Raw genomic sequence first — 22,176 nt, 5'->3', positions numbered from 1 at the left:
AGTTTCAAGCTATTTACATTTTCAAGTGCTATATTTATGTTTTCATTTCATATTATATGCATAAGTTTATTCTGCTTATTTAGAATTTGCATTAGTATCTGACTAATCAATGTCATAGTTTAGAGTGGTTGATAGATAATGTATTCAAGCCCATGTCTTACAAATGGCCATTTTCAGTTTCTTGGCAGTACTGAAGTGGAGCAGCCAAAAGGAACAGAAGTTGTGAGAGATGCTGTAAGGAAATTAAAGGTAAGAAAAGCCCTTCAAATAAATGGTGTGAAATGGTGATGGAAAAAATAAAGTAAAACTAAAGCTTGTGGGTAGTATAGGTTTCTCCTGTTAAAAATGGACAAATGAATAAATATCATAAGATCAAGAAAACATTTTAGTAATAACTATGCACATGCAATTGTTTTTTGAATATCATGCTATGTTTTCTTTTTTTTTTTCTGTTTTTTTTGGGGGGGGGTCCAGTCATAGGGCCTGAACTCTGAGCCTAGGCACTGTCCCCCAGCTCTTCAGCTCAAGGGTAGAGCTCTACCACTTGAGTCACAGCGCCACTTCTGGCTTTTTTCTTTTTTCTTATGTGGTGCTGAGGAATCGAACCCAGGGCCTCATGCATGCAAGGCAAGCGCTCTACCACTGAGCCACCTTCCCAGCCCCTTATGCTATATTCTTAATGGTATGGTGCCTTCTAATTACTAAAAATAAACTGGATGGCAGCAATTCCTAAGTGTTGATATTCAGTAGCTTGCCTTTAGTTTTCTTAAGTGGACTTGTGTCCTTACTTCTTCAGTAGTTAGAATAGCATATTCATTAGTTGAAAATAGGGAATTAGAGTTGAGCTCAAAGAAAAATTTTCATAGCGGCTGTATATATCTAAGCTGTCCTAATAGGCAATCTAAGAGAAAGTGGCCATGTCCAGGGAGAGCTGGTGATATCAACAAAATAAAAAAACCTCTTATTTTTGTTGTTGGCTCTCAAATGTCTTCTGGAATACAGATTTGTTCAATAAGTAATCTATACTCTGATGCTTGCAAATCTCAAGAATGTATATCAAAAGATTACTGCACTAATGAGAATGCATAAAGCAATTATATGATTATATGTGCCTATTTTTTTTTTTTTTTATCATTTTACTACTTTTTTGCAGTCTTCTCTGACCTCAGAGAGCTCAGACTACAATACAAAGTATTTTTTTTTTCTTTTTCTTTTTTTATCGGTTGTTGTTCCTGAACTCTGGGCCTGGACACTGTCCCTCAGCTCTTTAGCTCAAGGCTAACACTCTACCACTTGAGCCACAGAGCCACTTCTGGATTTTTCTGCTTAGGTGTTGCTGAGGAATCGAATCCAGGGCCTCATGCATGCAAGGCAAGCACTCTACCACTGAGCCAACTTCCCAACCCCAAAGTATTTTTTTAATTATTTAATTTCATTTGATTGTAAAGGTAATATACAGAAGGGTTACAGTTACATAAGTAACTGTAATGAGTAAGGTAATGAGTACATTTCTTTTCAAACATTTTTTACCACACATTAGTTTTCTCTCACTTTCCCTTCCCCCTCATTCTTTCTCTCCCAAGTTGTAAAGTTCATTTCCAACATAGTGTCTTGTATCACAGTTGCATTGGTTCATCCTTTGTCTTTTGTCTCAACATTTTATTATTCCCCTTCCCTTCCCCAAATCCAATAAACATATATACTAGACATAGGACATCAAAATAAACTATCGTGACAACAGGGGATAAACCAAAGGGGGAGGAATGAAAGAAAAAAGAAATAACTTCACATAGTACATCATATTCCCCAAAACAACAACAAAAATAAAAAACGTCTTGTTTCCATATGTTTGAGTTCATTTTGACAAAGTATTCTTAAAAAGTTTATCAGACACCTTGTAAATTTTGTCATGTGTAGAAATGACCAGCAGGTGGTACTATGGCTCTATGAATAAAAACATTTCTTTACCAAATGTACATAACCCCATTTAAGTGCTTGTTTTTCTCAAGTACATGTATTGTGACAGTGTATTAAAAATCTACTATAACTTAGCATTTGTCTTTATCTGTAAGTTAACAGTCTATTTATACTTATATTCAAATATATTTGACACTAAGAGTTCAAAACTTATGCATGAGACAAGGTAGTGGAAAACCTAAAATATGTTCAAGTAATTTAACTTTTTTTTATGTTTCATGATGCATGGTTAAATTTCAAGAAAAAAATTTCAACCTTAGTTTTTGTTAACTTTTTTTCTATTATTTTATGGGGAATTTGTAGTTTAGCTACTTTTCTTAAATGTAAACATTTTTGTTAAATTTGGAGTTTTTACTTTCACATTCAGCTTTTGTCACAGAATGTTCTAGTTCTTTCTTCGTAAATATTCAAAACTGTTTTTTATTTTTTTGTACACTTATCTTCAGTTGTACAAAGGAATTATTTCATAACCATGCTCAACAATTACTATTTCTTAATTACATGTTAGTATCTTAAAATTTACGATTTAGAAACCTTTTATATATGAACAATGCTATTATTGTAGTGAATTTCACTTTCAACAATGATTTCTTTATGTTTATTAATACAACTAGTACAGGCATTACTCAAATGTAAAATATATAAATGAGTTTTTGTAACATTTGTATATGACAAAGTATTAGACTATGGCTTCACACCTTGTTGATTTTCCTGCAAGGTCAGCATAGGGCAGAATATTTGGGCCCTAAGTATGGAGGAAGTATTGTTAGTCCCATGGAGTTCTAGTGAAGTTCCATTGAATCCTAGGGCTAACTCGAAGAAACACGGGCTCTGGGAATCACTGTCAAGCCCTATTAGGGTCAGCCCAGGAGTTTCTTTTTTCAGCATCACCCAATGTGACATAAGTGTTTTGTCTTCACAATCTGTTAATTAATAAAGTATTGAGAGATGAATTGTAATATATTCAAACATAGCAGATTCTACCACATAAGTATTAAGAATAACTTCGCAATTTAATTCTAAGAAACAAAATGAGGAAAAGTAGCACAGAATACCAGATCCTAAGTAATAAATCAGTTTTCTTGTCAAATAATGTATGTACTATAGTTAGATTTTATTTAAAAAAAAAGACTTTTGAAGAGAATAGATGAATTGTGTAAGGTTGACACTAAAACTCAGTGCTCTCTTTAAACTGTTAGCAGTTCTGTTAAGCAGTAATACATATTTAGCTAATAAGTAATCTTTCATACCTTTCAATCATCCCATGATGCCAAAAGTTTGCTTTGGTTTGCTGTATCTATATACAGATTGTCTGTGCTTCACTGTCTTTGAAATTTTTATTGAATTATTGCATTCAAGTTTAAATAGTTAGATCATACTATCTAAATTTACCAAGGAAGGAATTCACTAAAACAATAGTGAAAAGAAAGCTGCATGAAGACTTTAGTCCTTTATAAGGACTAAAATTGAAAAGAGGATATTATAAAAGATAGGCTGATGGATTGATTGGCCTGTTTGTTATCCAGTGTTTTCCCATGTTTCTATATTAGCGGTAATTTAGATTCGAACACAAGTAAATAGTTTATATGTAGGAAAATGGATGGGTATTTAAGAGCAATGAGCAGGCAGTACCAACAGTAAACTTCAGTTTTAAGAGAAAGAAAGAGAATAGGTGGAGTTTGGAGAGATGGAGGACGATGCTGAAGGGATGTCATTGATCAAAATGCATTGGACTCACAAACTGACATATTGAATTGAAACTTGTTGTGCAACAATTACGGAAAATACAAAAAGGAGTTATAAACAAAGTTGGTGAGGATAGAAAATGTTCAAAATATAAATTGGATAAATATAACCTTAGGCACAAGAGTTTTGTGGCATATATTCAGCAACCAAGTTCAATAACCAGTGTAAACTGTGAAATTCATGTAATCACAACTGAGTATTTTACTTTTTAGGTACAAAATGTGCAGCATGCAGAACAAAAGTGTAGTGGAGTTCTTAGGATTAGTTACTACAAACCATTTCATGATTAAAGTGCATTAACTTCTCTAGGACATTTTTTTTTTCTTAACTTTGAAATGGCAGACTGGACTGAGCAATCTCTGAAGCATCTGAGTAGTTATTTTGTCTTGGTGGGTAGCAGAAAGGATTCAAGGACTTTTCTTCAGGTGTTCTGTGCTTTCTGTTATTCTCATTCTCCTCTTTTCTCCATCTTGTCTTTCTTTTCTTACTTTCTTCTTAACTCCTTCTGTGTGTGTGTGTGTCTGTCTGTCTGTCTGTCTTTTGTCTGCCTGTATCTGTGTCTGTGTCTGTGTCTCTGTGTCTGTTTCTAACATTATTGCTCATTATGTCCTTGCTTCATTTTTCCTTCTCAAAAGGATAACACTACTGTAACTGGTTGTGTTGAGTGGGGGCCGGGGAGGTACGGGGTGAGACTTTTGATAGGAGATTCAGAGGAATGGTTGCTTATGTTCAGATGTCGAGGCCTTAGAAATCACTGAATGTTCTTGTGTCTATGTGAAAAGGAAGTGCCAAGGAAACAGGATTAGGCTGGTTCTGCAGCTACTCAATATCATGGGATTTGATTTGCTCCACATAGGTGCAGAGCCACTGACTAACTTTCTAGACCTTTCAAGGTGAAAGCCTCTAAATTATTTAATTTTGCTAATTCAAGAAAGATGTTAAGGAGGGAAGAAGTCAATACACATTCTTTGAGAGATGGCCGGAATAATCTGTGGCTTTCCTGAAAGCAAAACATGTTTCTTGCAGTAAGAGACAAGAAAGGAAATACCTGGCACACGTTGGTTGAATTATGTGCAAAGTATATGACTGCAGGAGACAAAAGAAGGGGGAAAAAAAGCTGTACACTCATGAAGTATGAAAGACAGCAAGCTGAAAAGCTACACGACTTGAAATAGAATAAAACAAATGGCACCCCCAGGGAAATGAAAGCAGACAGCTCAAGGCATTCATGTGTACATTAATTATGTTACTTTCCATGGCAATGCAAAGCCATGAAAAGAGCAAAGGCCTTTAACCACTCCAGGACTGAGCTACACCATGTGTCTTCACATCTGCCCTCTATTAGAGCAGGATGCACAATGCAAATAAATATAACACACAAGAGGACTGAAGCCCCGCCTCGGCTTACATCTGAGCTATTTTGAGTCAAGTTAAGATGATTTTCCATATGCTGAAAAATTTATTGAAGCTTTAGAAAAGAGATGAGAAATTCTACTAAAAAAAGAATACTTTTTGTCCTTTATTCTTAAAAAAGAAAGTGTGGAAGGGAGGTGAACAGAAAAGTAGGGAGATATTGGAGTATCCAGATAAAATTAGCACACACAGTAGACTTAAAATTTTAGGTAAGTAATGCCTAACTCTTTCCTCATTTTTTTTTATTTTTATCAGTTAGCATCAGAATCAAGGGAGTTCCATTTTGACATGTCCATAAGAGCATAGATTATACCTGGATCAGACTTTCCTCTTCTGTCATTTTAATGAGTAACTTTTTAAAAACAAAAGCAAATCCCAAGCATTGCTTTGGACATATTTACACATAGGACATATGTGTTATGTTTCTGTGCTTATGTGTTTGTGTATTTTTGTTCTAAAAAGCTTAAAATATATTTATTGTTTAATATTCAAATTTAACTGAGATTCTATACATTTCCTTTCCTTTCTAAATTTTAGTTGTACTTGGGTTTGAGCCAATGCTCAGCTGGTGCTCTATCATTTGAGCCACATCTCCAGTTCTGTTTATTTTTCTAAAAATTATCTTGAAAGAATATCATTAACTTTTCTGCTTTGGCTTTGACTCTAGTTTCTCTGTATCTCAGTTTCCTGAGTGGCTAGGAGTACAGAGATGGGTCAGTGGCTGATATTTCTACCATAAAATTTAGCATAACTGGGAGAGAAGCAGAAAGTTCATCTACTAAGTACCTGAACACTTTTTTTTTTTTTCTTTTTTTCTTTTGTCGGTCGTGGACTTGAACTCTAGGCCTGGGCACTGTCCCTGCGCTCTTCAGCTCAAGCGAGCACTCTACTGCTTGAGCCACAGCGCCACTTCCATACTTGAACACTCTTGTGTTTCCTTTCTTATTTTCTCAGAGAACCTAACAGACATTTAGCACACTGTAAGCCAAATATAAAGCTACATCTAATACTACTCTGAAAGTACTGAAAGTTGTTTATGATCTCATGATGTCATATTTGTAATTCTACATTGTCTCTGGATCTACACTGAAGAGTTTTAGTTAGTATAATTATTTCAATTGATAGCTTTGGTTTCAATCAGGTAGCCTTTTTTCAAAATTATTTCAATGGGCAAGACAGTGGATTAAAATAGGAAAATACCTCTGGATGTACAAAGATGGCACATCCAGAAGCTGGTATATGGTAAGTTCTCTATATTAAAAACAAAATTCCACAGGAAAAAAATTGATGCACTTCTAAAAGTATGCATTTTGTGAAACTTGCAGGCTTTTTGGGAAATTTGAAAATGGATTCACTTTTTCAAATATTATGAAAAAGTTCACTAAAGATCATGTTTTATAAATGTTATTGAAAATAAATCTGAATAATATTGGTAAATTGATATGATCTGTAACTATTTTGAGAACATTTTTCCAAAACTTTACAAGGAGCAATATTTCCTTTAGCACTCACATTGAATAGAAACATAAAATATGTACATGTATTTATTAACCACGAGAACAGAATGCTAGTTTTGTTAATAATTTTTCATTTGTAGTTTGCAAGACACATCAAGAAATCTGAAGGCCAGAAAATCCCCAAGGTTGAACTGCAAATATCAATTTATGGAGTAAAGATTCTAGAACCTAAAACAAAGGTAAGACTGATTTTTGCATGTCAGAGCACTTTAAGCTTAAATTAACTGTTTGCATACCATTTCCAACAACACCAGCATCATTTGAAATAGCAAGCTCCAGTCTAGACCTACTGAATGTCAAATCTACAACTTACAAAGAAAGAAACCTGATGACTTCCGTATGGCTTAACATTTGCATACATCTGGTATAGTGTACTGTGACAGTTGTACACAGCAGGCTTCATTTTCAAGTTGTAGTCCATGGGAAAGCTGCATTAAAAATGTCTTGAGGCTATTGGAAAAATGAGTTTGAAAGGCTCGGTATGTCTACAGAATCATAATTTGGGAACTTTTGCATTTACAGTTAGGGTAAGGACAGTGGAGTATGGCATGGGTACAGCCATGGTTTCTGTTCTCCAATTCTGTATTAAACAACAATGGCGTTCCTTCTGAGTTGTAAGACCTCTCACAATTAGACTATCTAGTACCCTCCCTTTCATTTATCAGCCTTTGTTATTAAATAACAAAGATACAGAGACTTGAGTAATGGTTATCTCAAAATAATGCTATGAGGTGGTGAAAGAGGTAGTGAAAGGCTTGAGGAAGGATGATGTATGTATAATGAAATCATGCAGTTTGATCGAAACAAGACAGTTGAGAATAAGGAATGACCTTCTGAATGCTGGCAGAGAAAAATTCATTATGTGAAGGGTGGCTACAGAAAAGAAAATATGCTAACAAATAAGTTACAGAGGGACAGTACAACCAAAAATTAATGGCAACCTACGTGTTAGTATTACATACAATCACAAAGTAAAGGAATCTTATTCTGGCATTTCCTCTTAAAATTAAATGAGTATAGAGTGGCAAACGTCCAGCCCAAATGGGTCATTTATAGGCCGTGTTTATACTGAAAAATTTCTCCTAAAGCATACAAATTCTTTATTGGGTTTGGAGTATGTTTGAATAGTGAGTTAAATATTTAGAAATTTTGGATATTATTATATACAATAAACACATTTGAATCCTATTTATACTAAGTCATATAAGCATGTTGTTATATATCCTGTCATATATATGGAATTATATACCTATGATTCAAACATAAATATGGAGAAATTTTATTTAGTATTTGATTGTGTAATAATAGCATATCTTTCAAAAAGTACAAAACATAAAAACTTTACACACTACAAAAGGACTACCCCTAATGTTGCATGTGTAGGATGTCTATGTTTGTGAAAGGAGCCATAAACAGATTCATAGAGTTGGGCTTGTGGACAGGACTTGTAGGACTATATATTACAGCCTTATCTTTCATCTAAATCTGTTATTTATCACATAGTTTCATTTAACCTTTAAAATGATAATACTTCCTCAAATGAAAGAATCATTTCCCATGACTTTTTCTTTCCTGGCTTCCTGCTTACCTGGGGAAAGCTACACATTGAAGCGCATTTGACCAGTGACTTATCGTTTGTCAGGTTTGTTCTCCCAGGTCTCCTGAGCTATTGGATTTTACTTGAAATGCAAATAAATAAAAATTTATCTTGTAAACCTAAAAGTAGAAATACAAGGGAAAATTAAAAAGGACAGTAGGTGATATTGTGAAAAAAATAATGTGAATAGATTCAAACACTGAGGGGAGAAAAAAACTGTGACTGGTGATAGGAGAAAAAGACAAAAAGTGACATGAAAAAGTGGACACTGATGGCTGATGCCTGTAATCCTAGCCACTCAGGAGGCTGAGATCTGAGGGGTAGAGTTTGAAGCCAGGCCAGGCAGGAAAGTCTGTGAGACTCATCTCCAATGAACTACCCTAAAAAGCCAGAAATGGAGCTGTGTCTCAAGTGGTTGAGTGCTAGCCTTGAGCAAACAAATCAGAAACAGTACCCAGGCCCTGAATTCCAGCCCCAGGATGCCCCCCCACCAAGAGAGGATTGTTGTGTTCTATTTTTGTTTCTGGGAACTTATGCCAATAATTTACCATTGACATCCTGTCAAGTATCATTCTGTTCCATAAGTTATTAGTATCAAATTGCAGCCCTTCCACAGTCTATAGTCCATTAATAAAATATCAGTGAATTGCCCAATTGATTTTGCATCATTCCATATGGCTCCCCTCAAATCAACAATGTAATTTTCTTCTTCCTTATCCCAACTTTCATTCCCCTATATTTAACAGTTTTTAGTAAGAGGTCCCTAAAGTCAGTTTTCTTAGCTTTTAATGTGAAAAGAAACATCTGAATTTTTAGCTTTTAAAGTCTGAAAAGCAGTCCTGGAGTTTTAGAATCTTTAAGCTGTTTTGAAACTTCAGTTACATGTTAATATATTACAAATTCTCATATGTATGACTCTACTTATCTAAAGATGTGTTTTACATAAGTAGATGCTCTTCTGAGCATCAGTCAACAAGATACTGTTCAGGATGCTGTTTTCTGGACTCTATTTTAAGTATTTCAAAGTTAGAATCAGCAGGCCTAGTGTGAGGAGAGAGAGAGAGAGAGAACTTATATACACAGAGTTTTTACATACATGCATTAGAAACTTGAGTGAATCAGATAGAAAATGTTACTCATTTTATTTTAGATAAAACATGTAGCTTAGAAAAAAAAATGAGGGGCTGGGAAGGTGGCTCAGTGGTAGAGCGCTTGCCTTACATGCATGAGGCCCTGGGTTTGATTCCCCAGCATCACATAAGCAAAAAAAAAAAAAAAAAAAAATGAGTGCTTGCCTAGCATGCATGAAGGTTTGATTCCTCTGTACCACATAAATAAAAAAGGCAAAAGTAGCTCAAGTGGTAGGGCACTAGCTTTGAGCCAAAGGAGCTCAAAGACAGTACCAGTCCCTGAGTTCAAGCCACATGACAGGCAAGCAAAAAAAAAAAAACAAAAACAAAAAACCCAAAACAATGAAATATGAGGCTCCTAAAATAATTTATTTTAGTTAAATTGCACAGTTAAGTTGCATGTATGGCAGTATTTTAAATATATTATTTATACAACAAAGTTGTTCTTGACAGAAAATAGGAAATTTTTCTTTCCCACTGGGAGGGATGGGTACTAGAGTAAAGCCTTCTTTCTCTTTAACAATTAGTTATAGTATATTTCTTTCTTATCTTTCATTTCTTCAGCTTTCTACTTGGTAGCTGAAGTATGACATAAGTCATACGGATTAATTGGGGATAAACACATATACTAGTTTTCTATTTCAATTCCAATAAAATACTTTTAAATATCTTTGTTATCTTTAAATGGTTTTACAAAGGAGTTGGCATTCAACAAAGCAGTTTGGAAATACAATTTATATTGATCAATTTTGGACAACCTTTTTTTTTATGTCGGTCGTGGGGCTTGAACTCTGGGCCTGGGCGCTGTCCCTCAGCTCTTCAGCTCAAGGCGAGCGCTCTACCACTTGAGCTACAGCGCCACTTCCGGTTTTCTGGTGGTTTATTGGAGATAGGAGTCTCACGGTCTTTCCTGCCCGGGCTGGCTTTGAACCGCGATCCTCAGTAGCTAGGATTACAGGCGTGAGCCACCAGCGCCCGCTGGACTAGCTTTTCAACATTCTCACCTATCCCTCCCTACCCACCCTGACCCTCACGTTTCTTGGTTTTATGGGATATTCATTGAACTTTGTTTGACCGCATTCGCCCCACTTCACTTTATCCTTCTACCTCAGGAAATGGGTACTTGACACTTGACTCCAACCCACCTCTTGCAAAGACCCATTTCTTGACGTCTGTGGAACTTTGATTTAGCCTTTCTAAGGAAGGATGCAGTTCGTATTCTACCATGAATGACTGTTTTTTCAATTAATAAATTTGTGTACGCTAGTGTATCACCCAAAGCGTTTACTTACATCTTTATAAACTAATTATAACTTTCACAATGAGAGAAAACATGTAACTTTGTCTCTCTGAAACTGATTTATTTCACTTCACATGACTTTTTTTCTAGAAAGGTCCTTCCAGTTCTTTGCAAATACATGAGCATTCTTTCTGATGGATGAGCACAATTCCACTTTCTTGCTCTATTCCTCAATCTCCTTATTCCATCTTACTAGTTATAAACACTATACTTAACCTCCATAAAAATCTGACAAAACAGCATACACATTCACAAAATAATTACATTATTTTTCAGCTTCATAATCTTCTTTTTATTTTATTGTTAGTACTTAAACTTTACTTTTGGGCCTTGAACTCAGGGCCTGAGCACTGTCTTTGAGTCTTTTGCTCAAGGCTAGTGCTCTACCACTCAAGCCACAGCTGCACTTCTGGCTTTTTGGTATCTAATTGAGGCTAAGAATCTCATTGGCCTTTCCTGCCTGGACTGGCTTTAAACTGCAATCTCGGATCTCAGCCTTTGAGTAGCAAGGATTACTGGTGTGAACCAACAGTGCCTGAAACTTTGCAATCTTATTTTGTAGAAAGATACCTTTTAATATCAACATATATTAACATGATTCCCACCTGTTTAAAACCCACACCTTTCTGTGACTGTGCCAGAGGTTGAGTGAGTGATGGACTTTCAGGACTTCACCATCAGCTCTGTGTGCCTGGCATGTTATTTTTACTTCCCTGTAGATACAAAAATAAATTCATCGCCTATCTTATCTCATTTCTGTCACGAGTATAGATTTATAACTGATTCAGACCTGTCAGTATTTGAGAGCTATGGTATTGCAGAGGCTATCATTTAATCATCATATAGATACTAATGAAAGTAAATGTCAATCTGAAAGGAGTCTGGACAATAAGGCAAAATAATAGCAAGAGTCATAGACCAATATGGTTGTCTTGTCTCTCTAGTTACTAATTGCAAAAAACAGAAGATACCCTATCAAAGGCCTAAGTTAAAAACAAAAAAGGAAATTAGAAAAGAGAATCTTAGGGAAGAGTAAGGGGATTAAGGAGAAGGGATGAAAGGAGAAAATGGTCAGAGAGGGAAATATGGAGGGGGTATGGTTAAAATATGTTCTGTGCATGTATAAAAATGTCACAATGAAACCCATTACTCACTGTAATTAATATCCATGAAGAAACAGGCCTATGTAAGTTGAGCTCTCTTTTTAAACATTGTTCTTTTTATTTTTTTACTATTGAACTTAATGCTTCTGAGTAGTGTGATTAACTATAGTGCAAATAAAAGTGATATAAACCAACAAACCAATGTTAAGCTTATAGAGAGAAGAGTCTTGGTTCATCATTGTTTTTTTGTTGATCAAAATCTGCAAGATTCTGAGTCCAGGAAGCGGGCACCCTAGGTAATTGTGTTAGCGGTTGTCTGAAACTACCTTTACAGAAATACTGAAATCTGACCTAAATAAAGCTTTCTTGAGGAAGAATTCATTAAATCCTCTTTGGTGAATCTACTCTTACTTCCATAGTTAGTGTTTTAAAACTAAATAATATGAGTGACCTAAGATTCTGATTAAAATTCCTGGTGTTAAAATGCAATTAAAAAATACTTATAACCATAAGAGTAAAAGGAATGATTTTATTTTTTATATCAGTCATAGTTAAATAAGATTTATTTTCTACATACAACATGTTTTAAAAAACTGTAAGGGACTGGGAAGGTGGCTCAGTGATAGAGCGCTTGCCTTGCATGCCAGAGGCCCTGGGTTCGATTCCTTAGCACCACATAAGAAAAAAGCCGGAGGTGGCGCTGTGGCTCAAGTGGTAGAACGCTAGTCTTGAGCTGAATAGCTGAGGACAGCGCCCAGGCCCAGAGTTCAGGCCCCACGACCGGACCCCCCCACCCAAAAAAAAAAACAAACTGTAAGGATAAATAATATTAATGATGACACATATGAATCTAAATACTATCTGAAGTTCAAGTCCTTTGCTTAAATAGTAAGTTATGGATTCATAGGAACATTTTTTAATTAAGTTCCTATCAGATATTTTTATTGTTTTATAGTTTGATATGTGCATGTATATGTATATGTGTGTATGCTGCGAGTATTTCTACCTGCTTATGTGTTTGTCTTTCTACTGAATAGCCACAGTCATTTGGGGGCTTTTCCATCATGAACAAGTTTAACCATGCCATATATAAAAGTTTCATGAATGTTGGAGAAATCATGAGATATGTATAAGAAGGAAGAAATAATTATATATTTCATGTGAAATTTTGTGCAGACAAGCCTATGTTCTAAGTTATAATACTCATTATTTATCAGTGATGTAAATGAAGGGAATTTCAGGTTAAAAGGGTCCTCATGATATAACCTTTTGGAGATATTTTAATATTTTAATCTCTGAACTTCAATTCTCTCCTTCATAAACTTGCAGGCTGCAAATCAAACACTCTCTTTACATTCTTTGCAGCTCAGATTCTTTGCCATTTGTAACCTACTGATCCTTTTGTATTATGCTTGCATTTTTCTGAGTACTATTGGAATGATTATCATTTTAGTCTTCAGGCCAGAATATCGTCCTCGTGGTTTATTTGTTTAAGTTTGGGGTCTATATAATTATAAAAAGAAAGTGACAGATAATGGTTACACATTTCAAGTTGTTAGTTCTATGTTATTAACACAAGCTGGCATTTCAGAAAGTGGATGAAATGCTATCAACTATATTCATTTCCATCTGTGTTCACAGGAAGTCCAGCACAATTGCCAGCTTCATAGAATATCATTCTGTGCAGATGATAAAACTGACAAGAGGATATTCACTTTCATATGCAAAGATTCAGAATCAAATAAACATTTGTGCTATGTATTTGACAGCGAAAAGTGTGTAAGTATGCCAGATGTTTTAGGGTGGTTTGTTCTCTTTTACAAGCCAGGAATTGTCTTGTTTCCGGCATTAGTAAAGCATTTGGAAAAGAATGAGGTCTGGAAATACTTAAGTGCACTAATAGATTCATCCTGTCATGAGAGTAGACTTCAGGATTTCACCCTTAACTAAATTCTTATGTTCACAAGCAAATGCCTGCATGCAAATTTCTTTCATTAGAACACCATGCCTACTCATTCTATGTATTTGTGTCTCTTTTAATCATTTAATTTGTTTGTAATTTTATTTCCACCCAATTTTTTAGTACAATGCACATAATGCAGAGTAATGTTGAAGAAAAGTGTGTTTTAGGTTTATATTTTTTCTTGAAAGGGATAAGCTTAATGGAAATCAGTATTGTAAGCCCTTGGAAATAAAAGCTGCATGGCTTCTTAAATGAGTCTCCAATTACATTGAAAATTATTTCATATAATGAAAGGTAATTAAATCATGTGTATGTGCATGCATTCGTTTGTGTGTGTATGTGTGTGTGTGAGAGAGAGAGAGAATGAGAGAGAGAGAGACAGACAGAAAGAGAGACAGACAGAGTATGAGTGAAAGTAATGTAACAGAACATTTAGGGAATTCCAGAAATAAGCCATGCAATAGCTTTTTAATCATCTGGATTTATAAAGAAAACCCATATCACTATACTGTGCTTACAAGCACAAGCTAATTTTATACATAACCTTTTCTGAGTTCTTAGTATAAAACAGAAAATGTGCATTCCATTCACATTGCAGCCATTGATGACTTCAGTAGAGAAAGAACATCTAAATTCAACAGCATTATTTGTTTAAAAAAGAAAGAGAACATTACTTACTCATTTATATACTATTTTTCTTGTTCTCAATACATAGCAGACTACTTACTATCATGATGACCATAATGGAATTTAAACCTCTGGTTTCAGTATGTGAGCTCTTTGAAAAGAAATGCCTTTTTATTTTATATATAATTTCTGTATCTGGTGGATAACAGATGCTAGTAATTTTTCCATAAGGAAAATTCTATGTTAAAAATGTACCAAAAATAATGGGCTGGGAAGGTGGCTCAGTGGTAGAGCGCTTGCCTTGCATGCCTGAGGCCCTGGGTTCGATTCCTCAGCACCACATAAGCAAAAAGAAAAAAGCCGAAAGTGGCGCTGTGGCTCAAGTAGTAAGAGCACTAGCCTTGAGCTCCAGAGCTGAGGGACAGTGCTCAGGCCCAGAGTTCAGGCCCCACAACTGGACCCCGCCTCCCCCCAAAAAAAGAAAATGTACCCAAAATAATGCAGGCTATTTCCTGTATAGTTTAAACTTAAGTCCTTTAAAGAAGGTAAGCAAATATGCTAAGCTACTTTGGCATCATATCCTCTTGGAATTAGTGAACATTATGGACAACTTCTCTGAAAAATGTGCTTATTATTTAAGACAGTGTTGTAGACCCACAGAAAAAGACATTTTTATGGAGTTCAAAATGTTTTTGAAATTTATTGAATGAAAGCATTAATTTTGAATATTTAATGTGTTTCTTAACTGTGGTAATTTGCAGATGTTTTTATGGTGTGATTGAGAGGTTATATTTGTTGAATATCTTCTATGTGTAAGACATAATAACCTTTCACCATTTGCACTGAAGAGATTTGGCTTACCCATAGAAATAAAATTCCTTATGGCTCTCTATAAAGTGGTTCATAATCAGAACTGTTGATATATATCAACCTTTTATAGATTTGTACCCCTGATTTTCTTTCTTTGATATCCACAAACTTGTTTCTTGATCATAATGGAACTCTTGTAAAATTCCATTAAATTTTAAAGTATAAATCCTATTTATTCCAAATCTTATTTTCTATAATTAATTCCTAGTCCTTTTATTTATTTATTTTTGTTGGATATAGTCTATCAAAGTTCTCTTTCCTTGAAAGTTGAAAATGATTTATTTAAGCCTAAACTAGTGATTCACAATTACTTCAGAACTTTTACAAACACAGTTCTTTCATCTTATATTAAATATTAATTGCTACTGAGCCTGAAGAACTCAGCATTTACTAAATTCATCAAATAATTTACATTATCGGAGTCTTGAAAGGAAAGAAGAAATAAAGCTGCTTAACTTAAAAAAAAATACCCGAAGAAATTGTAGTTGAAAATGTCCCAGACTTGGCAAATAACATAAATCTATAGATTGAAAATATTAAATGAGTTCCACACATCACTGTTCCAGATACCTACATACTAACACATTATAGTCAATTTTCTGGAAACTAATGACAGAAAATCTGACACCAATAAAAACTGTTCCTTATCTATAGAATTAGGTCAAGTTCCATGATAGTGTGATTATCTTAACAAACCATCAAGGTAAGAAGGAAGAAACACAATGTTTTGAATACTGTGGTTGGATCACTGTCAAATCAGAATCAAATTTCCAGACCAATATATATTTCAGGAGTTAAAGAAATCAAAGAATTATCATATGAATGACAAACTTTTCCCTACTAAACCTTCCCTAAGTAGTGTGTGCTGGGGTGGGGCATGGCTCTAAACAGAATAATAGAAGACAATGCCTTGAGAAAAGATGAAGGTAGAATAAAAAGGATTAGGAAGCATGTTAGTAAATATAGTTTTCTGATTTATGTATTATGGTAGAAGTCTATATTCTGATTTGATTCTAAGTGTATATACGTACACATCAGAGAAATATGTGAACAACTATAATATCAATAGAAAATTGAAAGGTTGTGATGAAAGGCAGTTTTTTATACTTGCACCAGAAAACTTCCACCACTAGGCAGCTATGATAAATAATATAAATAAAACAAACACAGTGAGAATCCCAGAGCAATCACTAAAAAGCTGTATGAGATGCATTTTAAAGCAGTTATTTTTTTAATTACATACATTTTTTAATAAATACCTTAAAACCTACAGAGATTGAGTGAAAACAAAACAGAACATGAAGAGAGATTGGAAAATTGTTAACTACAAACTTAAGTCCTAACATATAAAATCACATTAAATATAAATCCCATATAAGCTAATTAAATACATATTAAATTTGTATTAAGCATAACTCAAATCCATATTGTCTATACCAAATTGTAAATGGGAAGGTTTAGGTGGTATAAGCAGTTTGAAAATAGAAGGGGAAGGAATGTAACATGCAAGCATTATTCAAATATAGCAGAAGTTAGCTTTCAGAGTAGCCTTTGATGCAAAGAAAGCTACTAGAAATGGAGAAAAAGATTGTATAACAATAGAAAGGACAAGAAGACCTAATGATCTTCAATATACATGACCAACCAACAGGACTGCAAAATAAGAAATGAAAAAGGGTAGAACAGAAATGATTACACAAATAGTTATTTTTGGAAACTTCACTATGACTCATCCCAATATTTATAGAACAACCAGAAGAAAATCATCAAGGATATAACAGCTCAACAATCATCAACCAATTGGACCTAATAAAAGTTACCACTCCACCCAACAACCACACATTTTCAAGCATTCAAGGATCATCTGCCAAAATACACTCTCTTCTCAGCTAAAAGATAGACCTCAATTTAAAATAAAAATCTTGTAGTAATCATATAGAATATATTCTTTGAGCCAAGGAGAAATTAATCTAAAATTCAGACTAGAAGAATAGTAAAATTTTTAAGAATAATCATAACAATTGTATAGTTTATATATCAAAAATATGTTAATAGAGAATATTTTTTGATCAGTGGTGAGACTTGAACTCAGGGCCAAGGTGCTTTCCCTGAGCCTGTTTGAGCTCAAAGCTAGCAATCTACCACTTGATCCACAGCACCACTTCCATTTTTTGAGTGGTTAATTGGAGATAAGAATCTCATGGGGACTTTTCTGCCTGGGCTGGCTTTGAACTGTGATCCTCAGGTCTCAGCCTCCTGAGTAGCTAGGATTAGAAGCATGAGCCACTGGCATCTGGCTACAAAGAGATTTTTTTTTTTTAAATCAATGAACCAACCAGATATAAAATAAATCTTAACAAGATTTGTGTGATATAAAGTCATTCTGAGAGTAAGAAATAATAACTAAGTACATATATTACAAAAGAGCAATGTTTCAAATCATGACATGTCTTTTACCATATAATCATAATAGTCTATGGTTTAAAGTATTAGTAAAAATCAACACTCTTTGTTAAAACCAACAAAACCTTAATTTGATTATAGGCATCGTAATAACTACAGATTCCTTATATGGGGTTAAAAATGAATACTTTAAAAATAATATAGAAAAGGACAGTTTTTGTTTGTTTATTTTTTACTCTTGGTACTATAAAATGCATGCCTTAAGTTTGTAGCCCTTACAATAAGACTAGAAATAACATGTGGACTCTAAAGAATGAAATGAATCTTTGTTCCTACGTGATGCCGTCTGTTCAATAACACACACACAAGAGCTGGTTAACAAAAAAAATTTTTTTTGAAAAATCTGGAAAGAACTTTAATTGAAGAGAGCAAAGATAAAACAATGCTCAATTAAGACATCTAATTGAAAGACTTAGCTATAACTGCACAACTGTCAGAAAGCCTAGTTGAGTCAAATAAAGCTGCTGGGGATATAAAATGCCACAGTACTCTAGAAAGACAATTTGTCAGTTAACATGCGACTATCATATGAAATATTTAGACAGTCATCTCAGAAAAATCAAAGCTTAAAGTGTTCACACAAAAACCTATACACATATGTATTAGTTAGGATGATTATAATGGCACAAAATACAAACAAAATACAACGATTAAGCACAGTTGGTTACATCCCAACCATAGAACACTACTTATTGATAAAATGGAATGAGATACTAATATGCACAATGATCTGGTTGACTGTAGAGAGTGGAAAGGTTCCAGAACATTATGTGTTTTCCTTCTATTCCTCTATCACTTATAAATGACAGAATTATAGAAATGAAGAATAGATTACTAAAGTTCGCCAATGGCCTAAGGAAAGGCCTAGAATAGAGTTTTGCCTATCTAACAGCTAGATCAGAGATTCCTGTGGCAAACGAATTATTCTGCATTGTTACAATGATCAATATCCTGGTTGTGATTTGCACTGTAATTTTGTAATATGTCTCCCCTGGGAGAAACTGGAAAAGTATATACAAGACCTTCCTGTACTATTTCTTACAATTGGATGTAAATCTGAAATGATTACATAATAAACACTTAAAAAGTATATTCCGCCCTATTTGGACTGAACTATTGATCTTATTTTAAGTAAACACAGGCCAGACAGTTATACTGCAATTCCCAGAGTAACAAAAGATAAATAATTATAGAAGCCCAACTATATAGTTTAACTCTGATTGCATGCCTTCATATACTCCAAGACAGGAATTCAATTCCCTGGTAAAATGATGTTATATTATGAGGGTTTCCTACATATACAACTTCTATAGCCATCTCATTAAATTGAAAAAAAAAGATGAAATATGGAGTTCATTGTGATGGTTGAATTGGCTTCTTGATTTAATAAGTCAAATATAGTCAGTGTCAACCAATTAGCCATTATTTGCTTTTCAGAATTTTTTCAAATGTTTGTAACAACACATTATTCATTACTTTGATTTTGAAGTAACTTAACAGTAGTTCCCAATATGCTTATAAAACTACTACATAACCCTTTGCTGATGTTATGACATCAAATGAACAGCATGGCAAAGATGTAACCTCTCTGTTACTCAATAATTCTCCCTACGAAAATAACTCATTTTCAAAAGAATCATATGTAATTAATAATAGGAGAAATCATTGCATCTAGTCCTTCCTCAATGTCAACTTCTAAGAAGTTATTTGTTCTTTGTAGTTATAGGCTGCCTTTTAAAATATTTAGAAACAATCCTTTTTTAAAGTAATTTTTTCTCTTTGTATTTCATTAAATTACTAGAATGAAAATAGTAAGTTTCTTAGTTTTGTCTTGAGCAAAATGCCCCAAGTTTAAGCCCCAGAACCAGCAAAAATAAATACAGTTTTGTGGGAATATGAAGTATCTTCCAAGCAAGATATTTTTGAATAAATTATTAAAGGTATGTCTTATAAAGCTATTTTGAGATCTGTATTGATACATATTTTTGATTTATAGACTTTTGAAGTTAAATTACAGTTATATTCTTTTTTTTTTTTTTTTTTGTCAGTCATGGGGCTTGAATTCTGGGCTTGGGTGCTGTCCCTGCGCTCTTTAGCTCAAGGCGAGTGCTCTACCACTTGAGCCACAGCGCCACTTCCAGTTTTCAAGTCGTTTATTGGAGATAAGGGTCTCAGGGATTTTTCTGCTCTGGCTGCTTTGAACCGTGATCCTCAGATCTCAGCCTCCTCAGTAGCTAGGATTACAGGCATGAGCCACCAGCACCTGGCTAAATTGTATATTTTTTAAAACAATCATTTTCTGCTGCCTGAAAAAAATCCCCAAATGGAATTAAATATATCAATTATAATTTTGAGAAGTCAAACTTCAGAATATCTATATTTATCTATCTTATTTATCATCTGTATACTTTTAGTTATATCATAGATTACATATGAAAGAGGAAATTAATAAGTCTTAAAAATAGGGAATTAAAAGACACATGATACTACATGTAAACAAAAAGTACTCACCAATACAGTGGAGATCAGAAGATACTAAAAAAGACTTCAAAGGACATCTGTAGTTTTTTTGTTTATAACTGAAAAAGCCTTGAATGTCCATCAGCAGAAAGTAGGACAAATTGATGGCAGTAAATGTATAGCATTGAAAACTAATAAAACAAATAAAGCAAATGGAATATTGTGACATATGTAAAACTCAAAAAACATTATGTTAGCAAATGCATGTAGACACCAAAGAGTATATACTAAATGATCTATTTTCATGGATATCAAGGACAAGCAAAATTGATCCATAGTCTTATAAATTAGAGCAATGGTTACTAATGACAAATGTGATCTGACTAGAAATAAATATAGGACGCTTTCTGAGGGGATAAATATATTTCATGTATTAATAATAGGATACTTTGTTAACATGGAAATTTATCTAACCATGTGACTGTACAATTACGGTCTGTGCATTCCATTGTATATAAATCTTAACTTTCCTAGTCTTTTCCTCTCTGAAATGAAAGGACTTGGGAGTCAAAAAAAACAAAATGCTTAAATAGGGATACAGATTTGACCCATTGCAACAATGAGATGTACAAGACTCTATGTTGAAAAACGAACTTTACCCTGGGGCAGGGGCGGGGGAGGGGGGGCCCACAGGGCAGGGCCAGGGAGATGTAGTCTTGCTGGGAGGGCAGGGATATGAGGGAAAAAACAAAGGAGGAGGCTGCAACAATGCTTGATAAGAAATGTACTCATTACCATGTGATTGTAACCCCTCTGTACGATATTTTCACAATAAAAAACTCATTTAAAAAATAAATAAAAAGAGTATTTTTAAGCTTTTATAAATAATATGAATGATCAACAGTTTTATCAGTTAAGCATACTGAGGACTTGAACATAGCATGTCTTATTAGACAGACACATTGGATGGGTAATTTAATAAATAGAAAGGTGAACTACATTTTAAAATATATTTATGTGCCAGGACTGGAGCTTCAACTGAAAGCCTGAGTTCTATCCATTAGCTTTTTCACTCAAAGCTGGTGCTCTGCCACTTTATCCACAGAGTTCCACTTCAAGTTTTGTTCTGGTTATTTGGAGATAAGAGTCTTCCAGACTTCCCTGACTGGTAGACTTTGAACCATGATTCTCAGATCTCAGCCTCTTGAGTAGCTAGGATTAGGATTCATGTGTGAACCACTGAAGCCCAGCTTTTTTCTATAGATGAACTTTGTGCACATATTTTGCATTTTGTTTAATAATGTTAACCTCTGTTTTATAATTCAAATCTTCCTTAAGCAGAAAAATGACATTGTCAATGAGATCATCTAAATTTTAAATTCTGTAACACAACTGTTTGAATTTTAGTAGTAGATTAACAGAAGCATGGTGATGTCAATATGTAATGTTACTACTAGTAACACTAATTGATGTAACCACTAATTTACTGCTAGTTGCCATTAAGACATTATAGAAATTAGTCTTACTAAGTTGTTCACCATTCCTGAAATTGATTAATGCCTTTACCAAACTTCTTTTCAATGATAATAAATAAGCCTTATTTTTAGTTTATACTTAATGCAGGATAACACAAAATCAGTGAAGATATGAATGAACTAGAAGTGGGCTAGTCAACTCTGTATTTATGGGAATCTCTAGTCAGCTGTCCAGAGTGCGAATGTTTCCTAAACCAACTTCAAGATGACAGCTACATTTTGCTCAGTTAGCCTTGTTTTACCAACAACAACAACAACAACAAAAACCCTGCCTACCCTTATTTGTATAAGTTTTCAAACTTCTGATTTCACCTCGCGTATTTAAGATTTATTCTGAATTTGGAATTGCTCAGTTTCACTAGGCAATAATTAGAGGATTTACCTCAAGTTTTCTATAGAAACCACCCTGTTGGCCTCATTCAGATTACCCTCCCAGAATTTAACAAACCCTTCTCCCCAGGAAAAGTAAACAAAT

The 22,176-nt window shown here is 34.2% G+C and overlaps 1 protein-coding gene across 2 annotated transcripts in view; it reads left to right on the top strand.

Moving 5' to 3' along the window:
• Gulp1 (GULP PTB domain containing engulfment adaptor 1) overlaps nucleotides 1-22,176 on the top strand; it is a 239,350-nt gene that overhangs the window by 197,602 nt on the left and 19,572 nt on the right. For both annotated transcript variants that reach the window (XM_042688291.1, XM_042688292.1), the window contains exons 5-7: nucleotides 178-249; nucleotides 6,734-6,832; nucleotides 13,425-13,562. In XM_042688291.1, the coding sequence (XP_042544225.1) occupies nucleotides 178-249; nucleotides 6,734-6,832; nucleotides 13,425-13,562 (309 nt within the window). The remainder of the gene's footprint in view (nucleotides 1-177; nucleotides 250-6,733; nucleotides 6,833-13,424; nucleotides 13,563-22,176) is intronic.

The sequence above is a fragment of the Dipodomys spectabilis genome, unplaced genomic scaffold, assembly GCF_019054845.1.
Source record: "Dipodomys spectabilis isolate Male_0828 unplaced genomic scaffold, ASM1905484v1 ptg000115l, whole genome shotgun sequence".
NCBI lineage: Eukaryota > Metazoa > Chordata > Mammalia > Rodentia > Heteromyidae > Dipodomys > Dipodomys spectabilis.
Note: the sequence above shows the minus strand (reverse complement) of the source record. Positions and strands in the feature narration are given on the sequence as shown.